Source organism: Hylobates moloch, unplaced genomic scaffold (genome assembly GCF_009828535.3).
Source record: "Hylobates moloch isolate HMO894 unplaced genomic scaffold, HMol_V3 SCAFFOLD_13, whole genome shotgun sequence".
Classification (NCBI taxonomy): Eukaryota; Metazoa; Chordata; class Mammalia; order Primates; family Hylobatidae; genus Hylobates; species Hylobates moloch.
The window spans coordinates 50,691,685-50,712,772 of record NW_026652288.1 but is presented as its reverse complement, the minus strand read 5'-3'; the positions used below and the strand labels follow the sequence as shown (position 1 = coordinate 50,712,772).

The window sequence follows — 21,088 nt, the reverse complement described above, 5'->3', positions numbered from 1 at the left end:
GCCCACCCTCCCTGCTATATCCAAGAAAGCAGAAGCGGTTTTTCGGCCCCAGGCCGCGCGAGAAACGCACTCGGGAGCCGCCAATCCTCTCTGCATGGCACCTGGAGGCGCGGAACGTTCCGGTGTAATTCAGCGGGAGGTGGAAGGCGGGCCCCGATCCCACAGCGCGCCTATGCTCAGCCTTTGGTCCGAGCGGCCGCCCTTGTGAGTGTGTCTCGGTCGAGACGGCCCTGCCGGTTTTCCGCGGAGAGGCCGTGGCCCGCGTCCGCCGCTGCGGGACTCCCCAGCTTCGCCCTCCGCTCCGCGCTGCAGCCCTGCGCGGTGCTCGCGGTTGCCACTCTAGCCGAGGCCCCGAGACAAAGACGCGCCGGGCACTGGTGGACGACGCGGGCGCCTGGGACACTCCCTGACTCGCGCCTGGAGTGCTCAGCATCCCGGCCCTGTGGCGAAGGCTGTGAGACCTTGGTCCAATTCCTCGACCGTCGTGGTCCCGGTTGCGGTCCTCTCCAGGGTTCAGGGTGAGGAAACCCGGCGCGCCCACAGCCCCGGCTGACCTGAGCAGCTCCCGCGCCCGACAGCGCCAGCAGCTCTGGTCTCCTCCGGAGGGCTGCTGTGCCCCCGCGAAGGACGAGATGACCCCTGCTGGCCGGAGCTGTGGAGGCGGCCTCGCCGAGACCCGGATCTGTCCAGTCGCTCGTCCCTGAACACCCTAGGCCTGGGGGGACGCCCTGTGAGTGTGAGAGACCTCCAAGAGCGGCCGGAGGAGTCTGAGGCACTGGCCGGGCTGCGTGAATTAGACCTTTATCATAAGCTCCTTCCCTCTGCCGGGCACTCGGTGTCCCCACAGCGGCTGCCCGCCCTCCTGCCCGGCTTCTCATCGCTAGAGGCTCTGCCCAGGAGGCTCCTAAGACCTGTGCTGCCCGCTAGAGCCTGGCATAGGAGCCAAGAAACTGGGCCTCGACAGGACCAAACACAGCTGGACCTTTAGCCAATCTAAACCAGGCTGGAGGAAGTGGGGTTGCCAGCAGGTGATTTCTCTTCTTCCAGCCAGAGCTGCTTAGGAGGCAAGTCTTCACTTTGTCAGTTTACCTGGCCCAGAGTGGAGAGCTTCCTTCAAAGACAGATCTGTGAGGATGGAACCCCCCAGCAGCCCTTGCTTGGGAAGCTCTATGTAAAAGGTGCATAGTCCACATGCAGAGCATGGAAAAGATGTTCCATAAAGCACACACCTGGTCATAGTGCTGCCAATAAATTGAAACACAGTCTAAAATGCACAGATATCTCTATTATGGGTACATTGTTGGCATAGAAAATTATTTCTTTATAAAATATACACACAGAGGCACTTTTATCTACTATATGTGAAAGCAACCTACTGGGGAAAGATTACGTACAGCATGTGTATTCACCACATGTAAAACTTTATTTATGCATAAAACCACCACACACACACATCCTGCACAAGGAATGTGCAGTCCTGAGTCTATTTAGCTACATGTGAGTATATACTACATAAGGCATATAAAACCAGTGCATAGAAAATGCATCCAGATATTAATATATCTACATTTTAAAACTGCATGGAAAATACATTATTATATATACACAAAGTGCATACCTACCCAATGTATGGAAAATATATTCTGTGAGTTGTGTTTATATACATACTGTGTGTGTACTAAATACATTGAAATTGCATTCTTCTGGGTTCATGAACTGTTTAAGACATAATTCTCTAGCAATCTTAATAGCAGGAGGAAGTTCAGGCATTGGGAATGGTAATCTCCATCTGCTGAGTCTTTTTTCTGTTCTTCTGTACTTCTATTATTTCTGTCTTTTAAATACCCCTTCTATGTCTACATGCATCACTTATTTAAGTGTTCTCCTATGTCTATGTTTCTACTGCAACTTTTGTCCCAAGGTGGGGTCTATATTTAGAGTGCAAAGTCCCGTTTGCAGCAGGGTCCCACTGCATAATCACTCCTGTATGGAATAAGCATTATATAATTAGGTTACCCATGTGTCTCAAGATGCATTCTTCTAGATCTAATATAAGCATATTATAGAGTTGCTCTGTGCTGCCAGTTAGAAAAGCGGTGCCACTGTGGCTTGGAGAGGCGTGTAACAGGCAGGTGGATTCCTGGGTGGGTGCTGAGCCTTCAAGAGCTTCCAAAGGCTAGGGCTGGTTTCACTTTTAAAAATTTGTTTTTGAATCTTAAGTCTAGGAATCAGCATGAAGCAAAGGCTGGACCTCTGCTTCTATGTTCCTCTCAAATCCCGGAGCAGCTCAAGTCCCCTGCATCCAGCCGGGACAGAGAGGCTTCCGGCCTACACAACCCCTTCGCTTCCTTGTAATTTTTAAATTGGGCTGGGTCTACACAAGAGGCAGGGAAAGGCTTTCCTATAACCCAAGCTTTTTTCCAACAAAACACACTCCCAACCCCTTTGGGGAAGCATTTTCTGACACTGAACTCTGGGCCTCCTAAAATTAGTCCCATTTGGGTCTTTCCTTAGCAACTAAAAATCCAGAACCCTCTGACATATGCCTATGGAAAAATTATTTGAGAGACAGTGCACTCACGCCCAACAGAGATATTGTTTATGAGTCCGTGGGTTCCGTGTAGACGCCGCCATATTTTACCGTCCAAAGGAATCAATTAATTAGTGCCTCCCAGTCCCCCGCCGGCCCGGCCCCTGCTCGGCTGAGCGGGGGCGGCTGAGATAGATGTGCGTGGCCAGCTCTCTGGTCTTGTTAACAAGCCTCGTCATAAAGATGGAGATGATAAGAAGAGCAAGGAAGCCCGGGTGGCCGCGGGGGAGGGGGTGGGCTTGGTGGGCCCGGTGTGGGCCAGTGGCTGGCCGGGGCAGCACCCGGCTCAGGTTTTTCCAGAGTTCTCTCCTGCTGGGCGTTCATGCCGCGATCTAGACCCGGATTATTCTCTCTGTACTCCCGTTCCCCAGATTTTCCCTTTTCCTCATGGAACGCCAAATCAGATTTTAAAAAAATAAAAATACATAAACCTCTGTCTGTGAGTGCCTGTCTTGCCCTCTGCCACGTTTGTTCCGGGAACTGCCGCCTTGCTCCCTTGCCTGCATTTCTCTGCGTGGTTCGCTTTCACCTTCGTCTGGAGCTCTCTTCCCTCCTCTGGCTCTCTCTCTAGTTTCGTGGTTGCTTTTTCTACCAGGTCGGTGCTGGCTCAGGCCCCAACGAGCTTGTAAAAAAAAAATACAAATGCCCCCTGGTTATCTCTTGCCAGAGTGAACACCCCCAGATAAGCCAGACCCAATGAAAATAAAATTAAAAAAAAAAAAAACCTTGGGTGTAATTGCTGGTTTGGGTTGCAGCACTTAATTCTGTTTATTCTCGCCAATGTGCATACTTAATGGAGAGATATTGATATTAAAGGGCAGGGGGGAGTTAATTTTACTTTTATAGTCATCTATTAAGAGCAGAAGATGATCTGAGTCTCCTTCAAAGGGACTCAAAAAAGGGGGAAGGGAAAGACAAAGAAAGGGAGGGGGAAGGGAGAAATATGACTGAAGGGGAACAAAGATCTTTGCCTGAAGAAACAATGTAACACTAGACAGAACTATAAAGTCTGGGAATGTAAGAACGCAGGACTCTCTCCGCTTCCCCCATTTGGAATTCTGTCCCCTGCACTTCCTGCTGAAATCCTGACCCTGACTACACAGTGGTATTTCAGGAAGAATTCATGCAATTATTCGGATAATTGTAGTGGGAGAGAGAGAAAGCATTTCTCTTTTATTGTCTGACCCTCTCTGATGTCTGTGCAGAGGAGGAGGGGCCAAGGGTGTATGGGATGTAGAGGAAAAGGAGATAGTAGGGTCTCCCAACATCACCCTAAGCCCTACAAAATGGCTACTCCTAAATCCAGGAGGCCCTAGGCAGGAGCTTATAGATTTTGGAACATACTCAAGAACGCACAAGAGATCGAGTATGAATGCCCCTGATCTGGTTTCGTTTTCCAGGATATTTGCTTGGCTTTACTTTGTCAGCATAGACCTGCCTCCTCTAGTATTGTAGTCATTACAAGTAAGGGGATAATAGATAATTACAGGGGTGTCAATAATATTATTTTATAGCCACACAAGATATGATTAGAGTTAATGTCAGAGGCTCTGCTGGAGCCTGGGAGGCAGCAATAGACAAGGCGGAGAGGCCCTTATAGTCTTTCTCTATCCTATTTTTACATATGCGTTAATCTCTATAAATCCCTAGTTCTCTAAATCTCCTCCTCAGATGTCTTAAGGGAAAGCTCTAAGATTTAAGGGGCTGAAAGCCAAAGAAGGGTGAACCACAATTTGGTACTTGAACTCTGCTCCCCTCCCCATAGTTTCAGGAGCTGTGGGGTCTGCTTTCCCCATGCCCCCACAGCCTGAGGCTTTGCTCTCAGTCCAAGGCCACTAGGACCACAGAGACTTTGCAGGTGGGGCCAATGCGAGGAAGACAGGGTCTTATCCAAACCAATTTCATTGTCATCACCAAGTGGGCACTGGTCTCAAAGTGAAGCCTCTTTTAATCCTAAATTGGCCTTCCCCCTCTCCCCCAGGAACACCTGGGTGGGGCAAAAGCCAGGCTGGGGCTGTGAAGGCCAGTTCAGAGTAGGGATGCAGGAAGGACTGAAAATATTTTTGCTGTTGTTGTTTCCGGGATTTGAGACCAGAAGGGACCAGAAGGCTGGGAAGAGATCAAGGAAGTGCCTGAGAACAAGGCAAGAGAGAACTCAGGGAAGCTATGAAACCAGCTGGCAAAGGTAAAAAGAATGAGTGAAAGAAAGGGGGTAGGAAGAACAAGAGGAGAAAAAGAAGGAAGGAAGGAAATGAAAAGGAAAAGACAGAAAAAGAGGAAGAAAAAGACAGAAGGAGGGAAATGAAAATAAGAAAGACAAGAGAGAAAGATTGAAAGATAAAAAGAGGCGGGAGGGAGGCAGAAGCAAGGGTCGGCGGTTGCTCTCCCTCGCCCGGCCGCCTGCAGCAGTCTGGGTGGGCGGGGGCGCCATGACAAAGTGAAGGTCAAGTTAGCATCGTACCTTATAAGGAAGGCGCCGGTCCTCCATTTCAGCCTTTTCTCTGCCAGGACGCGGCCGTGGCATTTCTGGTCTTGTAAACATCGGACTCTTTGGGGCCTTAAAAAAATAAAGACGCCCCTCCTTCCTTTACCGGGGGTGAGCCGGCTGGGGAAAGCGGCGGAGAGGGAAATCAGCTAATGAAGACTGCGGGAAACTTTTCTCTCTTTTTCTCTCTCTGGCTCCGCTCCCCGCCAGCTGGGGACCCTTCCCTCCCTCCTTCCTCCCCCTCCCTCCCCCCGCCTCTCTTTTTCTCTATCTCCCGGTCTTCCGTATCTCTCGCCGCTGTCTAACTCTGGGCTCCCTCTCTCCACTCCCCACTCCCCTACTGCAGGCTTCTAAATCCGTTCCATTCCACTGCGAAGCGGAGCAGGACCTAAGAATTGGAGAGAAAATTAAACGTCATAAAGAAAAGTTCATTTACAGCTTAAATGTCTGAATGTTACGGTTTCCTTCAGAAAACAAGGCGGTACACTCGGTAAGGAGAAGTGAGGCAGCAGGGGTGGGGAGGGCTGGTGTGGTAGGAGACTTGGTTTTATTTCTTTCTCAGATCCAGAGGCGGAAAGAAGGGGGGAGAAGCAGGAAAGTGCGACAGAAGCGTTTCACCCGGCAGCTAGCAAAGAAAGAGGCTGCAGTCGGTGGGACTGGAAGCAAAGCGCGTAAGGACCCAGTGCGGGGGCAGCGATCCCCGAGGGCTGAGCTGGCTGCGCGGAGGCCTGGGGTGCGGAGAAATAAATATATTGGATATTTGTTGGTCTAGGGGAGGGGTGAGGCAAGAATGGAGGGAGACAGGGAGACCGGGAGCGTAAGGCGGCGCCGCAGCCGGCCGGCAAGACCAAAAGAGACCCGGATCCGCCGCGGCGGCCTTTGGCGGTGGGCAGTGGGCAGGCTCAGCTCGAAGGCTCAGGAAGGAAGGATCCCGAACGGAGATCCTTGATCCTTTTCCTCCAGGGTAGCGCTGGGGATGAACAGAGAGAAAGAAGGAGAGAAAATTAATTTGTGTGGGGATATCTGCGGAGGACTTACCTTTTTCCTGGACCTCACAGCTCGTTTTCGCCTCCTCTGGGCTCATGGAGCCATTTTAAGGCCTAATCATTGCTTTTTAAATTGAAATTCTAATGGCAAGGGAAGGGAAGGATGCACAGAAAACAATGATGGGGAATTCTGGTTCAATCTGATGCTCCAAAAGCCTCTAATTGTTGTCACCTCCACCCTCCTCAACTGGAAAAATGGCCTCTGGGATCTGCCCCCACCCCCCCACTTTACCTTTCTGATTGAGAGCACCTCCGGGATATTAGGGACCTGAGGGTCTAAGTCCCGGGTGGGAGCCGCCAGGAGCAGGGGTGTTGGTCTGTGGAGCTCCCAGGCCTCAGTCCCTGGTGCTCTCTTACCCTGTGTTTTCATCATAAAAAACAAAGGGAGAGGATTTGATTATTTCTGGTGATGTTAAATGATCCTGGCTTTCAAAGCAGCTCTGACCCCAAGATCTAAGGTGATAAGTGTCTCTGCCATAGACGTTTAATCTGGGCAAAGTGCCACTTATGTTACAAAATGCCTGGGCTCAAGGGGCTGGAGGGGTAGCCGGGAAGCCCCAGGGAGGGAACAGCAGGCTCTCTTTGGCAGTATCTAGAGTTCCGTGGATAGTATTTTAAACAGTTGAAATGGACTGGGGAGGCCCTTTCTTATGTCCCCTCAGTCTGGGAAGGGGAGCTCCAGTTAGTGAGGTGGTTTATGACCTGGACGCTTCCCCCCTAGTGTGGGAAAGATAGAGATAGCCAGACCTCACCCTGCAAAAATGCGCTTCATGTCTGTGACATAAAATTGGCAGGCACTTTGGAGATTTAGGGACTTGCAGAGAGTGGGGCAGGGCCAGACAACCTGGAGAAGGCAGAGGCTGAGGTGTGATTCAGGGTGGGTGGGGGTATCTGAGGGAGTAAGCCTGGGAAGATATCACCCAAAACCATTTCCTGAGAGAAGCCAAATACACACAATGCACTCCAATATTGAAAAACACCAGATGATCTGCTTGGAAGGGACGTAAACAGGCCAAGCGGATGCAAGTTAATAAAACCTGAAAAAGCCCAGGCAGGAACACTTAAAATGCCCCAGAAACAAAGCATACCATGACAAATTCTCACCCAACACACAAGTACACGCACCGGAATGTTCCCCAACACAGAGAAAAAGAGACTTCCCTAACTTGGGCCTCCACTCGTACCTGCCCAGCTCCAAGAGCATACACAAATGTGTGCACTCTCATAAAATGACCCAAAGAAACCCCTGGGGCCTGGGGGCAGGCACCGGCTGCACAAACACCCCACAGAGCCAGCCCGATGTCTCCTGAGCCTCGCTAATGCACGATCCATACCCGGAGATAAAAGTCTAGACAATAGACGGCTGTTTATGACAACGAGGCTCTCCAAGTTTGGGGCCAGGCGATAAATCTCTGGCGAATCTTCCTGTAACTCAACTTCTGACTGTAGTGAGGAGAAAACCACTGAGCCTGCAGAAAGCAAAGCAGCAAAATGGGGGAGACTTGTAAATCCTGAGCAGAAGGCAGCTTCCCTGCTGGGGCAAGGAGGCCACCACACTCACCCCACGGAGCAGTCCTCACTGTGGAAGCTTTCAGATCAAGCTTCAGCGCACAGGAGAGTCAGAGTTCCCCACTGCCTGCCTAGGCTTCCAGGTTCCGGAAATCAGGGCAGAATGTGCAGGCAGAAGGCAGGGCCTGGAGGCTGGAACAGATCCCAAACAAATGATTCTTGCTGGGGGCAAAAGATCTTTTTTTGTTTTTGTTTTTGGTGACTGGAATCTTTTTGCTTTGTGTCACCTGAATTTTTTCACCCCATGCCTTCCCACCCCTCTCTTTTCTTTTTCCTTTTGGATTGATTAGCTGTTTGTTCCCTTTTGCATTTTCGACCCAGGCATCTGATCGCTAATAAAGAGTCACTGAAGTTGATCTCATAAAAATGCCGCGAGCTCACTTTGATCAGGAGAACTAGGTCCGAGCCTTAATGTAGGAGCTAAAGCCAGAGAATCAGGGCTCCGGCCAACCCGCCTCTGCTCTGCGGTGAGGCGGGAGATCTGGGTGGCCCAACAGGGCAATCCCGCCCAGAAAAGGTATTTTCTGTGCCACTGCAACTGGCTTAGGAAACTAAAGCCCAATAGCAGTGGCTCCGTTTCCAGCCTGCTTTTAAGACATTTCCTTCATTTTGGAGCATTTGGTGAGGGGGCCAGTGAAACTGGCTCGTAAAATAGGGCTTTTATGGGAAGAAATAGGGTCGGGTTGCTAGCCTCCTGGGACAATCTCTCCACAGAGGAAGGTGGGGCCTGTGGGGGCAAAGGAGCTGTCCTTCTCCCTCCCCACTACCTCCTCCATAGGTCCCAGGAACCTCTGAGCAGGGTCCACCAGCTTAGGTGGCTTGACTTGGGGACTCAGGCTTGGGGCAATGGCCAAGTCTGAGAAGAGGTGGAAGCCAGGAACTAGCAGTCCCACCCGCTTCTTGTTCCCTGGCTGGGGCTGGGGTGTCCCAGGTGCAAGATAAACCACTGACCTGAAAATCCCAAAGCATACTAAAGGGATTATTGCAGGCAGTGATATTACTGTAAGGGAGAGAAATATAGGCAAGAAGGTGAAAGCCAATTTCTAATGAAGTCTCCTTGCTGGCCCAGCCTGTGAACAAATGAGAGTGTCCATGTGTGGGACTCTCTCCGCTTATCTTTTTATTGACTCCACACAGGCTTAATTTACAATCCAAGCCCACTGGAGCACATGTGGGCCCCATTTCTCCTTTCAGCATTTTCCTCCGCAGTTCATGGTCTGTGGGATGGGCTCCTTTCCCTACCACGATCTGCTCTCTAGAACCCAGAGCAGAGGAGGAGGTAGACAAGTTAACAGGAGGCCCCAATGCTGTGTGCGGGAGTTTGCTCTGGCAGCCGCCCAGGGTAGAATTTAGGAGACACTGTCCCCTTCTGAAGCTGTCCCTGTTGTCTGTGTGTGGGAAGGAAGGGTGCTGGAGTCTGCCTTAACTTTGGTCAGGCCACCGGGACACTTGCCCAGACCGCAGCCGCCTGCTAGCGGCCAGGCTGGCTGATGGCGCTGACTGAGGACACCAGGAGCCAGTGGGGAGGGCCGGATGGCCCTGCTGCAGAGAATTTAGGGTGAAGGCCAGGACTCAAAGCAGATGGAGGGGCCACAGGCACCCACCACATAAGATACAAATAAGCCACCTGGAGCGGGCTTGACAAGGAAGGGATTGGGGGCCAGGGATGGGTCCTGTATAGGGAGGTATTGATGCTGTGGCCAGAATCCACAGGCTGAGAGGGTGCAGCCTAGGGCAAGCATCTCAGCTGAAGCGTCCAGGTAGCCTGGACCCAGGGCTGGGCAGGGAGCCTACTCCAGACCATGGGCATTTTTGCTAGTAAATGTCTAGCTGACCTCAGTGGCCAATGCCTTCTTTCCTTGACCCTAGCAGCAACTGACAGTTGCTAGAGGTTTTTTGATTTGTTGAAAAACTAAGCCATATCAACACTAGAGAACATTTTAAACTTCATGCCTTACTTTTAAGGGGAGGAATATTACTTTCCAGAAGTCTCTGTTGGGAGACCCCAGCGTTTCCTAGACATCAACTCTTTGACATTCTTTCTTGCATTTCTTTTTTGTTTCAAGGAAATAGGGCTGCCAGCAGCTCCTTGTTGCTGCCTGGCTCACTTTTATGGTGGCCCGGGAATAAACTTTGGTGGTCAAATTCAAGTGCTCAGTCCAGCAGCTGTCTCCTCACAGGAAGCAGCCCCTACCCCCATCTCAGCCCTAGCTATGCTGAGTCTGCCTTGAGGGATTGGGCCCCACATCACCCTGGAGGGCCAGGAGGGGGAAGGAAGCAGAGCCTTGGGTGGAAGTGGAGAAAGCGGAATCTGAGACTTGAGCCCTCATCCACACCTCTGCAAGGATAGGGGTACCTCTCACTTCCCTCTTGCTTGTTCCTATCACTGTTTGGGCAGCATTTTGCCTTCAATAAACTCGAGTTTAATGAGGTCAGTGTGAACCCCATTAAAAGCCATAGTCCATAGTTCCCCACCACTATAATTAAAAATGCTGGCCCCAGCTCACCCTATAAAAAGGGCTAGAGGAAAAAGGAAACACAGCAGATTTTTCTTTTCGTGGCCCCTTAACCAACAGAAGTCTCACACTTCAGCAAAGCCCCAATCTAGTTCTTCTTTGCTTCAGTTTAAGATCTGACCAGAACTAAAGGAATAGCGCCCAGCGTTGAGTGGGTAGGAGGGCACCTGAGACCTATCCCTGAGTATTCCAGAACCACCCTGAGAATGGGACCCATGGTGGAGGCAGACTCCACTCAGGTGTCACTCTAAATGCTGAGCAAGTTTGAGGAGGCAGGAGCATTGAGGAGGAATGGATTTTAGGGGTTACATACGGAGACAAGCTACAATTTTTTGTGTCCTCCTTATCTGGTTTGGGAGCCGCAGCACTTCATCATGTTTCGTCAAGACAAATCCAATCTAATTTCTTTAAGTGGAAACTAATTTTAACTGAGGGTTATGGGTGTAAAGAGAGTTTGGGCTATTTTTTGTTTTCCCCTGAGTGTGCATTGGGCTGAGCCCTTGGGGGCTTCGGTTCTTCCCCTCCTTCCCAAACAAATTGTGCCCTGGCAGCTCCTCTTTGGATCCAAGGTTGCTTTCAGCTCATGCCGGTTGCTTTTGGCCCCTTGGACCCAGTCCAGAACCTTTCAATAAAGTGATTTTCAGATGCGCAGATGTGTCCTGCAGTGCTCAGAGGGATGGAAGGCAAGGGGATGCGGAATGACTGAGCCTACTTCTTGGGCTACGGCTATCCAGGAGGCTGACAGACATGTAGGAGGGCAGGACAGGGCTGAGAGATAGGAAGGAGGCACTAAGATCTGGTCACAGCCCCAGGGACAGAGGCTGGGGGCTTTGACTAGGGAGTGGCCGCTGGGCCTCCCCTGACGCCACAGCATCCACCACTCCTTTCCACTGTCTGGCTAGTCTCTTCTGGAGACCCATACCTGGCCCCACCACCCACCTTACAGTCCCCAAAATCATCCAAGAATAAGAACCCCAAACCTAGTCCCCCCCACCACATTCTTCCTGGACCCCTACACTAGGCTTCTTTTCAACCGACTAGCTGAGGCTGAGCCACTAAGCCAAAGGGCCCTGACGTAGAAGATACATGGCTCTCATTCCAATCCTTTTCTTTGGGGTTTGGGATTTGAAAATCCACAGTGGATGTAGCTTTCTTCACATTGATTGACAATAAAGGCAGGCATGAAATATTCACCCAGGGCCACTCTCTCATACTAAATATTTAACACAACATTAGAGAAGGTTTTTCCCAGACTTCGCCAGGCACCGGCTGGGCGGCTGGCGCACTGCTCACCACTCGTTTATGACTAATCTGACTCCCTAGCCAGCGGCAGCACAGCAAGCCAGACAAAGTTGGGACACTGGCTTGCAGCTGGGCTGCCTCACCTTTGGGAAACTTCAGATACTCTTCCGGGAGTCTCTCTAAGGACTCCAGAAAGGTAGTCTTGACACCCAGCTCTGGCCAGGAAAAGAGTGGACTTCTTCAAACTCTTGTGAACAGGCGGTGTCTCTGCGGGTTGGAAGGGTAAGAGTCCCTGAGATTTAAGGGAAAGGATTCACTTCTCTGGGGAAATCAGGCAGTGGGGAAAGAAGTCCTCACTCCCACCCTCCTGGTGCTGATCACAGAGAGGAGGCAAGACCCCCATAAGTGAGAGCCCTCCTTCTTCCCCCAATCCTGGGGGAAAAAAGAGCAGCAGCTAGAAAAAAATACAATTACCCCCTCCCAGCCACCACCCTCGCCCATCCCACCGCCCACCCCACCCCAACCCTCTCCTCCTTTGCTCGTGCTGTGGTATGGAGAGAAGGGGAGTGACGAGAGAAAAACGAATACAAATCTGCAATTGATTTTCATAATGTTTCTGCGGTGTTTGCAAACCAATCGCCTGAACGTCCCCGATCTTACCTAAGAGAGAACCCCTCCTACGTCTGCGAAGTGCTCCGAACTGATATATGACAATATCTACTTTGGATCACGTGCTCAGAGAGAGAGAGACTAAGACGGATAACGCGTCATCTCGCCTTCCCAAATTTTCCCCCCTCGCTAGACCGGGTCCAAAACCTCCATCCGGAGCCGGCAGGAGAGGAGAACGATGTTTAACTCGGTCAACCTGGGCAACTTCTGCTCGCCGTCGCGCAAGGACAGGGGCGCAGATTTCGGCGAGCGAGGGAGCTGCGCCTCCAACCTCTATCTGCCCAGTTGCACTTACTACATGCCCGAGTTCTCCACGGTCTCCTCCTTCCTGCCCCAGGCCCCCTCTCGTCAGATCTCCTACCCCTACTCGGCCCAAGTGCCCCCGGTCCGGGAGGTCTCCTACGGCCTGGAGCCATCCGGCAAGTGGCACCATCGGAACAGCTACTCCTCCTGCTATGCGGCGGCCGACGAGCTTATGCACCGGGAGTGCCTGCCTCCTTCCACCGTCACCGAGATCCTCATGAAAAACGAAGGCTCCTACGGCGGCCACCACCACCCCAGCGCCCCGCACGCAGCCCCCGCCGGCTTCTACTCCTCAGTCAACAAGAACAGCGTCCTGCCTCAAGCCTTCGACCGTTTCTTCGACAACGCCTACTGCGGTGGCGGCGACGCGCCCGCCGAGCCCCCCTGCTCCGGCAAGGGTGAGGCCAAGGGGGAGCCCGAGGCGCCCCCAGCCTCGGGACTGGCGTCCCGGGCTGAGGCGGGTGCCGAGGCGGAGGCTGAGGAGGAGAACACAAATCCCAGCTCGTCCGGTTCAGCCCACTCCGCGGCCAAGGAGCCGGCCAAAGGAGCCGCCCCCAGTAGGTAGCAGCGGCCGGGGAACGGGCCGGCAGCGAGGGAGGGAGTGAGAGAGGGAGGGCGAGAGAAGGGGGGAGGCAAGGGGAGCGGGGACGGCCTCGTGTTTTGGGTCAGTCCGATTTTATGTGGAGTTTTATAAGCATTCAAAGGATTTTATTATAACCTACAAAGCCCTCTCTCCCAACGACTCGACTTTTTACGATGGAGAAGGGGTGGGGAGGGAGGGAAAAGGGCTCTCTGGAAAAGCCGGGTGAACCCCCCTCCCCCGTTATCTCCCTCGGTCTGTGAAATTTTTAAAAGCGCCACCATTGCGGGCGATATTAACTTTGATCGTGAACTTAGAGGAGCATTTAAGGAAGGATGGGGATCCGGGCTGCTGAGGAGTGGGGAGGAGGGGAGGGGTGGAGGGGGAGAAAGGGGAGGGCGAGGGAAAGACAGGGAGAGATCCAGAGAGGGGGAGAGGTGGGGGAGAGGAGCAATGGAGCAGAACCTGAGACAGGGAGAGACAAGCCAGGGCCGCTGTGATCGTTTTTAAAACTAGTTTTGAAAATGTTCAAACTATGTGTTCGCGGGTCCTCGAGCAGAAACCCAAGCAACTCTGGGGTCAGCGGCGACAGGGGAATGGGGCGAGGCGGCGCAGGACTCCATTGCGTTCCAGGCGGGGGTCTGGGCGTTTCTCGTGGGTCCGCGGCCTCCGTGCTGGCCTAGAACTGCGGTGTGGAAGGCGAGGCCCCGCGGGCGTCCCGGGGCGCCAGGGCCCCGGAAGCGGCTCTCTGGTGTCTCTGTGCCTGCTGGCCGGCTTCCTCCCCGCCTCCCGACTGCTCTTGCCAGATCTCACTGCTTCGCGCCTGTTCTCAGCTTTCCCCCCAGATTTCTGGGGGAGGGGGTGGGCTTTCCGAACCACTAGGAGGGCGGCGCAGGAAGGGCCCGAGGGCGGAGGGGGAGCAGACAGGGGCCCGAGGGGACGCACGTGTCCCCAGAGGGCTTTCCTTCTGTCCCAGACCCTGTCAGCTGCGGCTCTCGCCTGAGGACTGGGGATGGGGTCTCGCAGTGGCAGGGGGTGGGGACCCGCTAGACCTGGCAGGGGGTCGAGGCTTGCCCGGGCGCTGCGGCTGCAGGAGAGCCAGCCGCCTGGCGGGAGGGCTGCCCGCGGTGGGCTAGGACAAGGGCCGCTGAGCACTCAGCGGGCTGGGGTCGCCCGGGTCTCACGTGTCTCTCTCCCCCCTCTCCTCGCACTTGCCCCCTCCCCTCCCTCCAGACGCCCCCCGCACCCGCAAGAAGCGCTGCCCTTATTCGAAATTCCAGATCCGGGAACTGGAGCGAGAGTTTTTCTTCAACGTGTATATCAACAAAGAGAAGCGGCTGCAGCTGTCCCGGATGCTGAACCTGACGGACCGACAAGTGAAAATTTGGTTTCAGAACAGAAGGATGAAAGAAAAAAAACTGAGCAGAGACCGGCTGCAGTATTTCTCGGGAAATCCGCTGCTGTAACCTGCAGACCGGGCCCTTTTGGGGGCGGGGGGAGGGGAAAATTATTTTATTTTATTTTTATTTTTTATTTTTTATTTTCTAACTCGTCTTCTTTCCGCCGGTGGAAAACTGGACTGTGGCCAGGGCTGGCCCCCACCGCCGTGGCCGGCACTCCATTCCGGAACCTCCTGGACCCTCGATCTGACTCTCGCTGTGGGACAGGGACCGGGCCTGGAAAGGGGGTGAAGGGAAGAGTCTGATGCACGGCGAGTGAACACCGTTGGCGCCGAGGCCAAGACTTTCATTTAAAAGAAAATACACCTCGGCGACAATGTCTTGCTGCTCGGATTGGATGGGGGAGGGGCGACAGTAGTGAGCGCCTGAGCCGAACAATCCTCGAACTAAAAGCCTTCCCTTGCCCAAGTGAAAAGATCCGCTAAGACAGCATGTCTGCCAGCGGAAACTTCTCGGGCTCCCCCCTCTACCCCGCCTCACCTTGCCCCACTACTTTAGGGGGCAGCTAAATGTGATCCTGCCTTGCTGTGAAATTTCTGTACCTTCAACCTGGTGTTAGGTGTGCAAAGTCCGTGTCCTACCTCCGTCTTCGCCAAGGCCCCGCCCGAGCCTACTTGTTCTCCCCCTGAATGTGTAGAACCTTCCTTTGAAATTTCTTAATCGGTGCATTGAGATTTCCAAACCTTTTTCCAAGCAGTGCCCCACTTCATGGATTTATAGCTATAGTCTATGCAGTCGTTACCTCTTTTTTGTTGTTGTTGTTGTTTTAAGAAAATTGAAGATTGGGATGGTGGAGGCAGTAGGGAGATGGGATTGGGCACCTCCCCGGTGCTGAGGCCTGGATTTTTGTAAATAAATTTCCCAAGCGTTTCTTTCAACCTGGAGGGGAAGGGGGGGACGCCCTCAGTGAGATTCAAATCACCCATCTCTCCTCCTATGCGTGAGTGCGTGTGTACATGTGCACTCCCCACCCTGCTCCCTTCCCAGAGGGATTGCTGTGAAATTTTTTTGGTGGCAAATAAAGATAAATTTCATTCTGTTCAATATTATGATTTTATTTGACCCTTTTATTAACCCCTCTCCTCTTAAAATCCTCCATGCTCCCATGGCGGCGGCGGAGGAGGAGGAGGAGGCAGGCGGGCAGAGCCCAGCGGGTGAGGACAGGCAGGCGGAGGTGAGACAGGCCGGTGCTGGCCGGCCTGGAGCTCCTCTCCGCTGGCAGGGCCAAGAGTGTGGCCGTAGTTTCCTCACATTCTCAAGCTGAGGACATTCCATAGCTACTCTGAAACTCTCCTTTCTCACGTGCAGCTCGAGCTGTGTCCAAACGCCCAGCAACGGCTTTCTGTTTAAGTACACGTTTGTTGTGGAGTTAATTGTAACCATCATCGAATTTAAATTTATAGGAATTTTTTTGGCTCCACCGCCCTTCTGCCAGATGTCTCCGTCTGTCGCAGTTAAATGTGTAGTGTGGAGGGTAGGGCTTTTTTTTTTTTCTCTATGAGAAATCTGTATTGGAATTTTTATACACTGTTTTTAAGGAAGGAGGGGACAGAAGGAGAAACCAGCCCCCTCCCTCTCCTCTTCACAGCTCCTGGGGGTGGGAAGGTGAGGCCTGGCTGCTTTCCCTCTGGCACAAATGGCCAGGCTCTTCCAGACACAACAAGACGCCTATACTGGGGCCACCCTAATGTTTATACATTGGGTGTCCCACAGTAGAAAGCCCCAGAGGTTTGTTTTGTAGAGTTGGCACTGGTGATGGAGATGACCTGCGGGGACAGTCACCATACCCATCTATATTTGCTGCATGTTTCTTCTGTATAAAGATAATCATGGCCTTCGCAGTCCTTTCAGTGAAGGCACTTCGTTGGTCTCTGTTTCAAATTCGTTATTTGGGGGCAGAGGTTCAGGACCACTTATCTCATCTTTCCCTCCTCTTTCTGTCTTTGTATAATTCAAAGAAAATGTTTTTGTCAATACAATTCTGTTGGATGAAAGGGAAAGCATCATGACTATCAAATCTAGGTTCTGTCATTTTTGATGGTAGGAATCCCTGCAGCTTAGGTATCTAAATTTCTAATTTGTAAACATAGGTCGGGTCGTGAGACAAGATTTGCAAATTAGGGTGTATATGCAGCCCACAATTCCCTCATGTGCCCACACACAAACTTTTCATTTAACTCAATGTGCCTATGGGTGCACATAAGAAGGAATATTATTTGTATGCTTTTGTCTGTTGTGTGGAGTAAACCTGACCACATACACATCTAGAGCTTGTGTCTCTGTGGTGTGTAACCATTGGCAGTGTTTGTTGAGTGTGGGCAGGAATGCAACTGAGGGGCCTCTGTACATTTGTGTGTGTGTGTGTGTGTGTGTGACACTTCTCTAGGTATGATGTTTAACCACTAGCCACATTAGGAAATATTAGCCTGCTGGTCATGTTTCCTGTAAAATTAGGATACAGGAAACTCTATAAGATGAACTTATTTATAAAGCAAAATATTAGCCTCCAAATGCCTGATTTTGGATAAAAATATTTAAAACCCGCAGGTACCACTTTCTCTGCAATGTGGAGCCCAGAAATGTCCTTAGCTCCAAAAGAGAGTTCTGGTGGATGAGAGGAGAAAGTCATCATGAAAGAAAAACAAAGGCTTCTGTGACCCAAGCCAGGAAACTGCCAGTCCTTGGTGACCCTCTAAAAAGGAGGAAAAAGGGTTTTTTGGCCCCCAAACAAACCCACCTTCAGTCTCCCAAGGTGTCCAACCCCCCTTGCAGGTCAGGGGCACTCTGGGCTCGACCTCTTGGGGTAATCCCCTCCAGCCGCAGCACTGCCCACGAACAAAAGATCCTCGTCTAGACGCTGCCATAAAGCACCCCCCCACGTCTCTAACCCCAGTTTCATTTCGACCTTAACGACCCAGTCTGGCCTGTATTAGAAACTACTTCCGCCCTAAATAGTAAACAAAAGTGTAGTGGAGGGTCTTGGCTCTCCCAACACACCCCAGACCCCCACCTCCTCAGCCCGTTGCCCCACATTTTTCCTCTTCTCTCCAGCCTTTCTCAGCTCCCAGCTCCCCAGCCCCTTTCCTCCCCGCCCCCCCGCCCCCACAGTAAATAAACCTGAGGCCGAGTTCAAAGTTTCCCGGAGCTAAGGAGGAATGCTGGTTGTAAAAATCCAAGTTTATAGCGCACGTGGGAGTTTACAAGGGTATTAAGTGGTGTGGGCTGAGAGAGCACTCTGGGCCCCTCCCCCTCCCACCATGGGTTTTGGGGGTGCAGGAGGAATCAAGGGCACTCAAAATGAGAAATGGGTTTGGGAGTAGCCTTGAGTTTGGGGTTTCTTTGTCACTTAGACTCTTAGGTGGCTGAGGAATGGCGATGCAATGGCCCCTTGTAAGAAGACCCAAAACCTCTGCCAAGCACCTCTGAGAGAAAGCCCCCTGGCTCTAGGTGTCCCAGATGGAAAGACTGGGGAGCCCTGTTCTGGGGGAGCAAAAGGTGCAAACCAGGTGTCTGAAAGGTGAACAGAGTTGGAAATACCTAGAGCCAGTTCTCAACCAGAAGGGGAGAAACTACCTTGGGCTAATTTCTCGAGTGGGCTGAGAGCAGAGAGGGCTCTTCTCTTAAGGGCAAAGAAGAACTTTGAACTTCAGGGAGTCAAGGGCACCACCCCTTCGCTTTCCCCGCCTCTCTCAGGAATCCATAGGGCAATTGTTTCTGGGCCAGTATTCCCTGAAGGGGGGAGCTACTGGGGTTTTCTGGTGCCCCAGGGTTGGATAATGCTGTTTGCTAACCCCTCCCTACTGAAAGCCCGCCAGAACCAGTGCACGCGACTGCACTCTTTATTATTCATATAAACCTTTGGAAAAGGCAATGCCCGGGAAGTTTTTATAACTTTGTTTGGCATAAAAATTTTACAAGATTCCCCATCCCTTAAAAAAAAAAAAAAAAGTAAGTTTTGGTCTTACCATAGGATGAAATCACAGGTCTTTGAAAGGCAGGGGAGAGAGGGGCTCTGAGGGGTGGCAATGCAGGGCAGGGAGTGTATGGAGCTGCCTTTCTCTGTCTAAGGCAAAAAGTCTTGAAGGTCTGAGTCAATCCTTCCTGAGGCCCATCTTGGACTCAGCTTTGGAGCCTCTTTGGACAGAGTCCTGTCTACTCTGCTCTTGCACCTTTACAAACTCTAAAAGTTTGGACAATATCAGCATGATAAGACCTTCCCCCATCACACCCTCTTGTTCTCCTGTAGGCACTACTCTCTCTCTCCCTCTCTCTCTCTACACACACACACACACACACACACACACACACACCTCTCTGCACAGCCCCCCTCCAACCCACTGCACAAAGCAAAGACCCATAACCTTGACTCAGACTGCTGATTTGGGAGGGTCTCTGCACACACAGCCCTGCATCCCTGCCTGCCGCCTGTGAAGTCAACAATGGGTTTGAAGAAAGAATCCAAAACACTAGGAAACTCCTGCCCAAAGACTGCAGTGGTTGCAGGACCAAAGGAGACAGAGCGCCAGCAGAGCTGCAGTCCAGGAGCAGAGAACAAAGGCGGCCATGTGGGAGATGGCCTTGCCCACAGATGACCCCTGGACCTGCCCCTCAACCTGGGACTGACAAAATCCCACTTGCTCATTTCCCCTGACTCCAGCCTTGGGAGCACCAACTGGGCTCAACTTTGAGCCATTTTAATGTTTCAGCTCTGGAGGTCAGGACAAAGATGTGACAGACTTCTCAAAAGGTAGGCCTGGTAGACAAGCCTCCTTTGGGGTGATGGAAGTGAAAATACATGACCCCTGAATCCTGGCACTTCAAGTAGCCATCAGCATTGTATGGATGTGCCCCAGAATCCTATTTTTCCTCCCTCTAATGGCGACTGCTGGGGCCTGGCTGCTGACAACTGGCAGCCCTACACTTCGCCTTGTGAGGAGGAGCTGAGCTAAGGCTCTAGGCGGGAGAAGGTCAACTCCAAGCCTTAGCAGCTGGGCTAGGGAGGCATGCGACTGAGCCTGGTGCTGTCCCCCTCACTAAGCCCAGCACATCAGAGAAAAATAAGAAAGGCTAGGAAAGAAAGTCAGGAGGAAGGAAATAATTGGAGAGAGAAAAGAGCAAAGAATGAATTGAATAATAAAGAAAGAAGGAAATAAGGAAATGGGAGAAATAAGGAAGACAATTAAGAAAGAGAAAGGACTGGAAAAAGAAGGAAAAAATAAATTACAGGGAGAAAGGAAGAAAAAGAAAAACAGAAAGAAGCAAATAAAGAGAAAAGAGGAGGATGAAACAAGAAGGAAAGAAAGAAGAGAAGAAAAAAAAGAAAAATAAGAAAGGAAATGAAGGCAAACAGAGATCTTTGAAAAGGAATTTAACCGGTAAGAAAGGTTCGGTGTTTTTCTCCGGAGCAAGCCAGCTTAACCACAGCCCTAACTCTAGCTAGAAACCTGACTTACTGGGGGCAACTTAGAAGCAAACCACTAAAGTGGGGAGCAGGGCCTGCCCCTAAGACATCCTCCCACCCTCCTCCCAAAGCTTCTCTCCGAGGTGTCTTCGGTCTGGTTTCAATTCAGGGGAAAAAATTAAATAACTGGCCAGCTTCGGCAGGGCCAGGAAGCAGTCAGACTGGCGCGGGTTATCAGAATTCGGGATTCGGAGATCTCAGACAGCACTTTGGGTAAAAGTGAATATCTGTGGCTGTGTATACATATTTAAGTGCAAGTTAGACAAGTGTATAGATGCTGAACTCCGTAGCATCTGTGTGCAAGTGTGTACAATGTCAAGATGTGAGAGATTCTGCTGGCCGAGCTGCGGGGGGCTGTGAGGTCCAGAGTAGACCAGAGAACCCACTAAGCGTCCTCAGCCTCCTACCTCCCTCTAATACCTGTTTGAAAATCTTTTCTTTTCTGGGTCTCTGGGCATTCCGAATTTTGCCTGGAATTTCCCTGCTCCCAATTCAGCTGGGGCAGAGCCTGGTGCTAGTGAAGAAGAAAAGCGAATCTTTTCTTCAAGTTTTGGGAAGGGAAGGATTTATCTCGGCCTCCAAAGCAAGGGGAAAAAACCTGCAATCTCTGGTGTGATTCTGTTTTCTCTTTGCTTAAAAAGATTTCAATACACACACTTTATTTTTATTATATTATTTAACCCAAAAGGGAAAGACATTCTTCCTTTTTCACTTCATCTTCAGAATTTCCCAGTTGACTTTCTTAACCTGTTGGGGAAACTTCAATTTTTTGCTGGAGAAACCAGGGTGCTTCTGGGGTGTGTTGAGGGCTACAGCCAGGAAAGCAACCAAGGTCCTTTTTTGTTCATTGAGCATATTTTCCTTCTTCTGCTTTCACGTGGGGACGCCTAGCGCCCCAGCCTTTGGGCTGCCCTGTGGAACCCTCTGGATCCTCCCAGAGTATTCACAGAGCTCCTGAACCCTCCTCCCCTGCATTGCTCACAGCCCCACAGGCAGAAGGAGGCCCAGCCCCATCCTTGCTGCCTTTCCAGGATCTGGGTACCCGGGAGGGGAGAAGGGGGCCAGGGCATTGGCCCTGGGTGGGATTTGTCAGGTCGTATGCACAGCCTGAGCCCCACTGTGGCCTGCAGCCCCTGGATTTTCATGTTCCCAAGTTGAGGTAAGAAG

At 51.7% G+C, this 21,088-nt stretch overlaps 2 protein-coding genes and 1 long non-coding RNA gene across 3 annotated transcripts; 1 reads left to right on the top strand and 2 right to left on the bottom strand.

The window, feature by feature from the left end:
• Positions 1 to 1,843: 1,843 nt before the first annotated feature.
• On the bottom strand, positions 1,844 to 5,168 carry LOC131380943 (uncharacterized). Its single transcript, XR_009209255.1, has 3 exons — positions 5,052 to 5,168; positions 3,022 to 3,212; positions 1,844 to 1,983 (listed from the first exon to the last, which is right to left on the bottom strand). It is a non-coding gene; the product is annotated as an uncharacterized LOC131380943 (long non-coding RNA).
• A 391-nt stretch (positions 5,169 to 5,559) lies between these two features.
• On the bottom strand, positions 5,560 to 10,955 carry LOC131380930 (uncharacterized). Its single transcript, XM_058426188.1, has 5 exons — positions 10,919 to 10,955; positions 8,458 to 8,546; positions 6,874 to 6,965; positions 6,354 to 6,438; positions 5,560 to 6,045 (listed from the first exon to the last, which is right to left on the bottom strand). Exons 1-5 carry the CDS (start codon positions 10,953 to 10,955, stop codon positions 5,701 to 5,703), a joined length of 648 nt encoding a protein of 215 aa, XP_058282171.1. The 3' UTR covers positions 5,560 to 5,700.
• Positions 10,956 to 12,179: 1,224 nt separating this feature from the next.
• HOXC11 (homeobox C11) lies at positions 12,180 to 16,727 on the top strand. The gene is made up of 2 exons (XM_032172243.1): positions 12,180 to 12,977; positions 14,234 to 16,727. Exons 1-2 carry the CDS (start codon positions 12,296 to 12,298, stop codon positions 14,464 to 14,466), a joined length of 915 nt encoding a protein of 304 aa, XP_032028134.1. The 5' UTR covers positions 12,180 to 12,295; the 3' UTR covers positions 14,467 to 16,727.
• Positions 16,728 to 21,088: the final 4,361 nt, after the last annotated feature.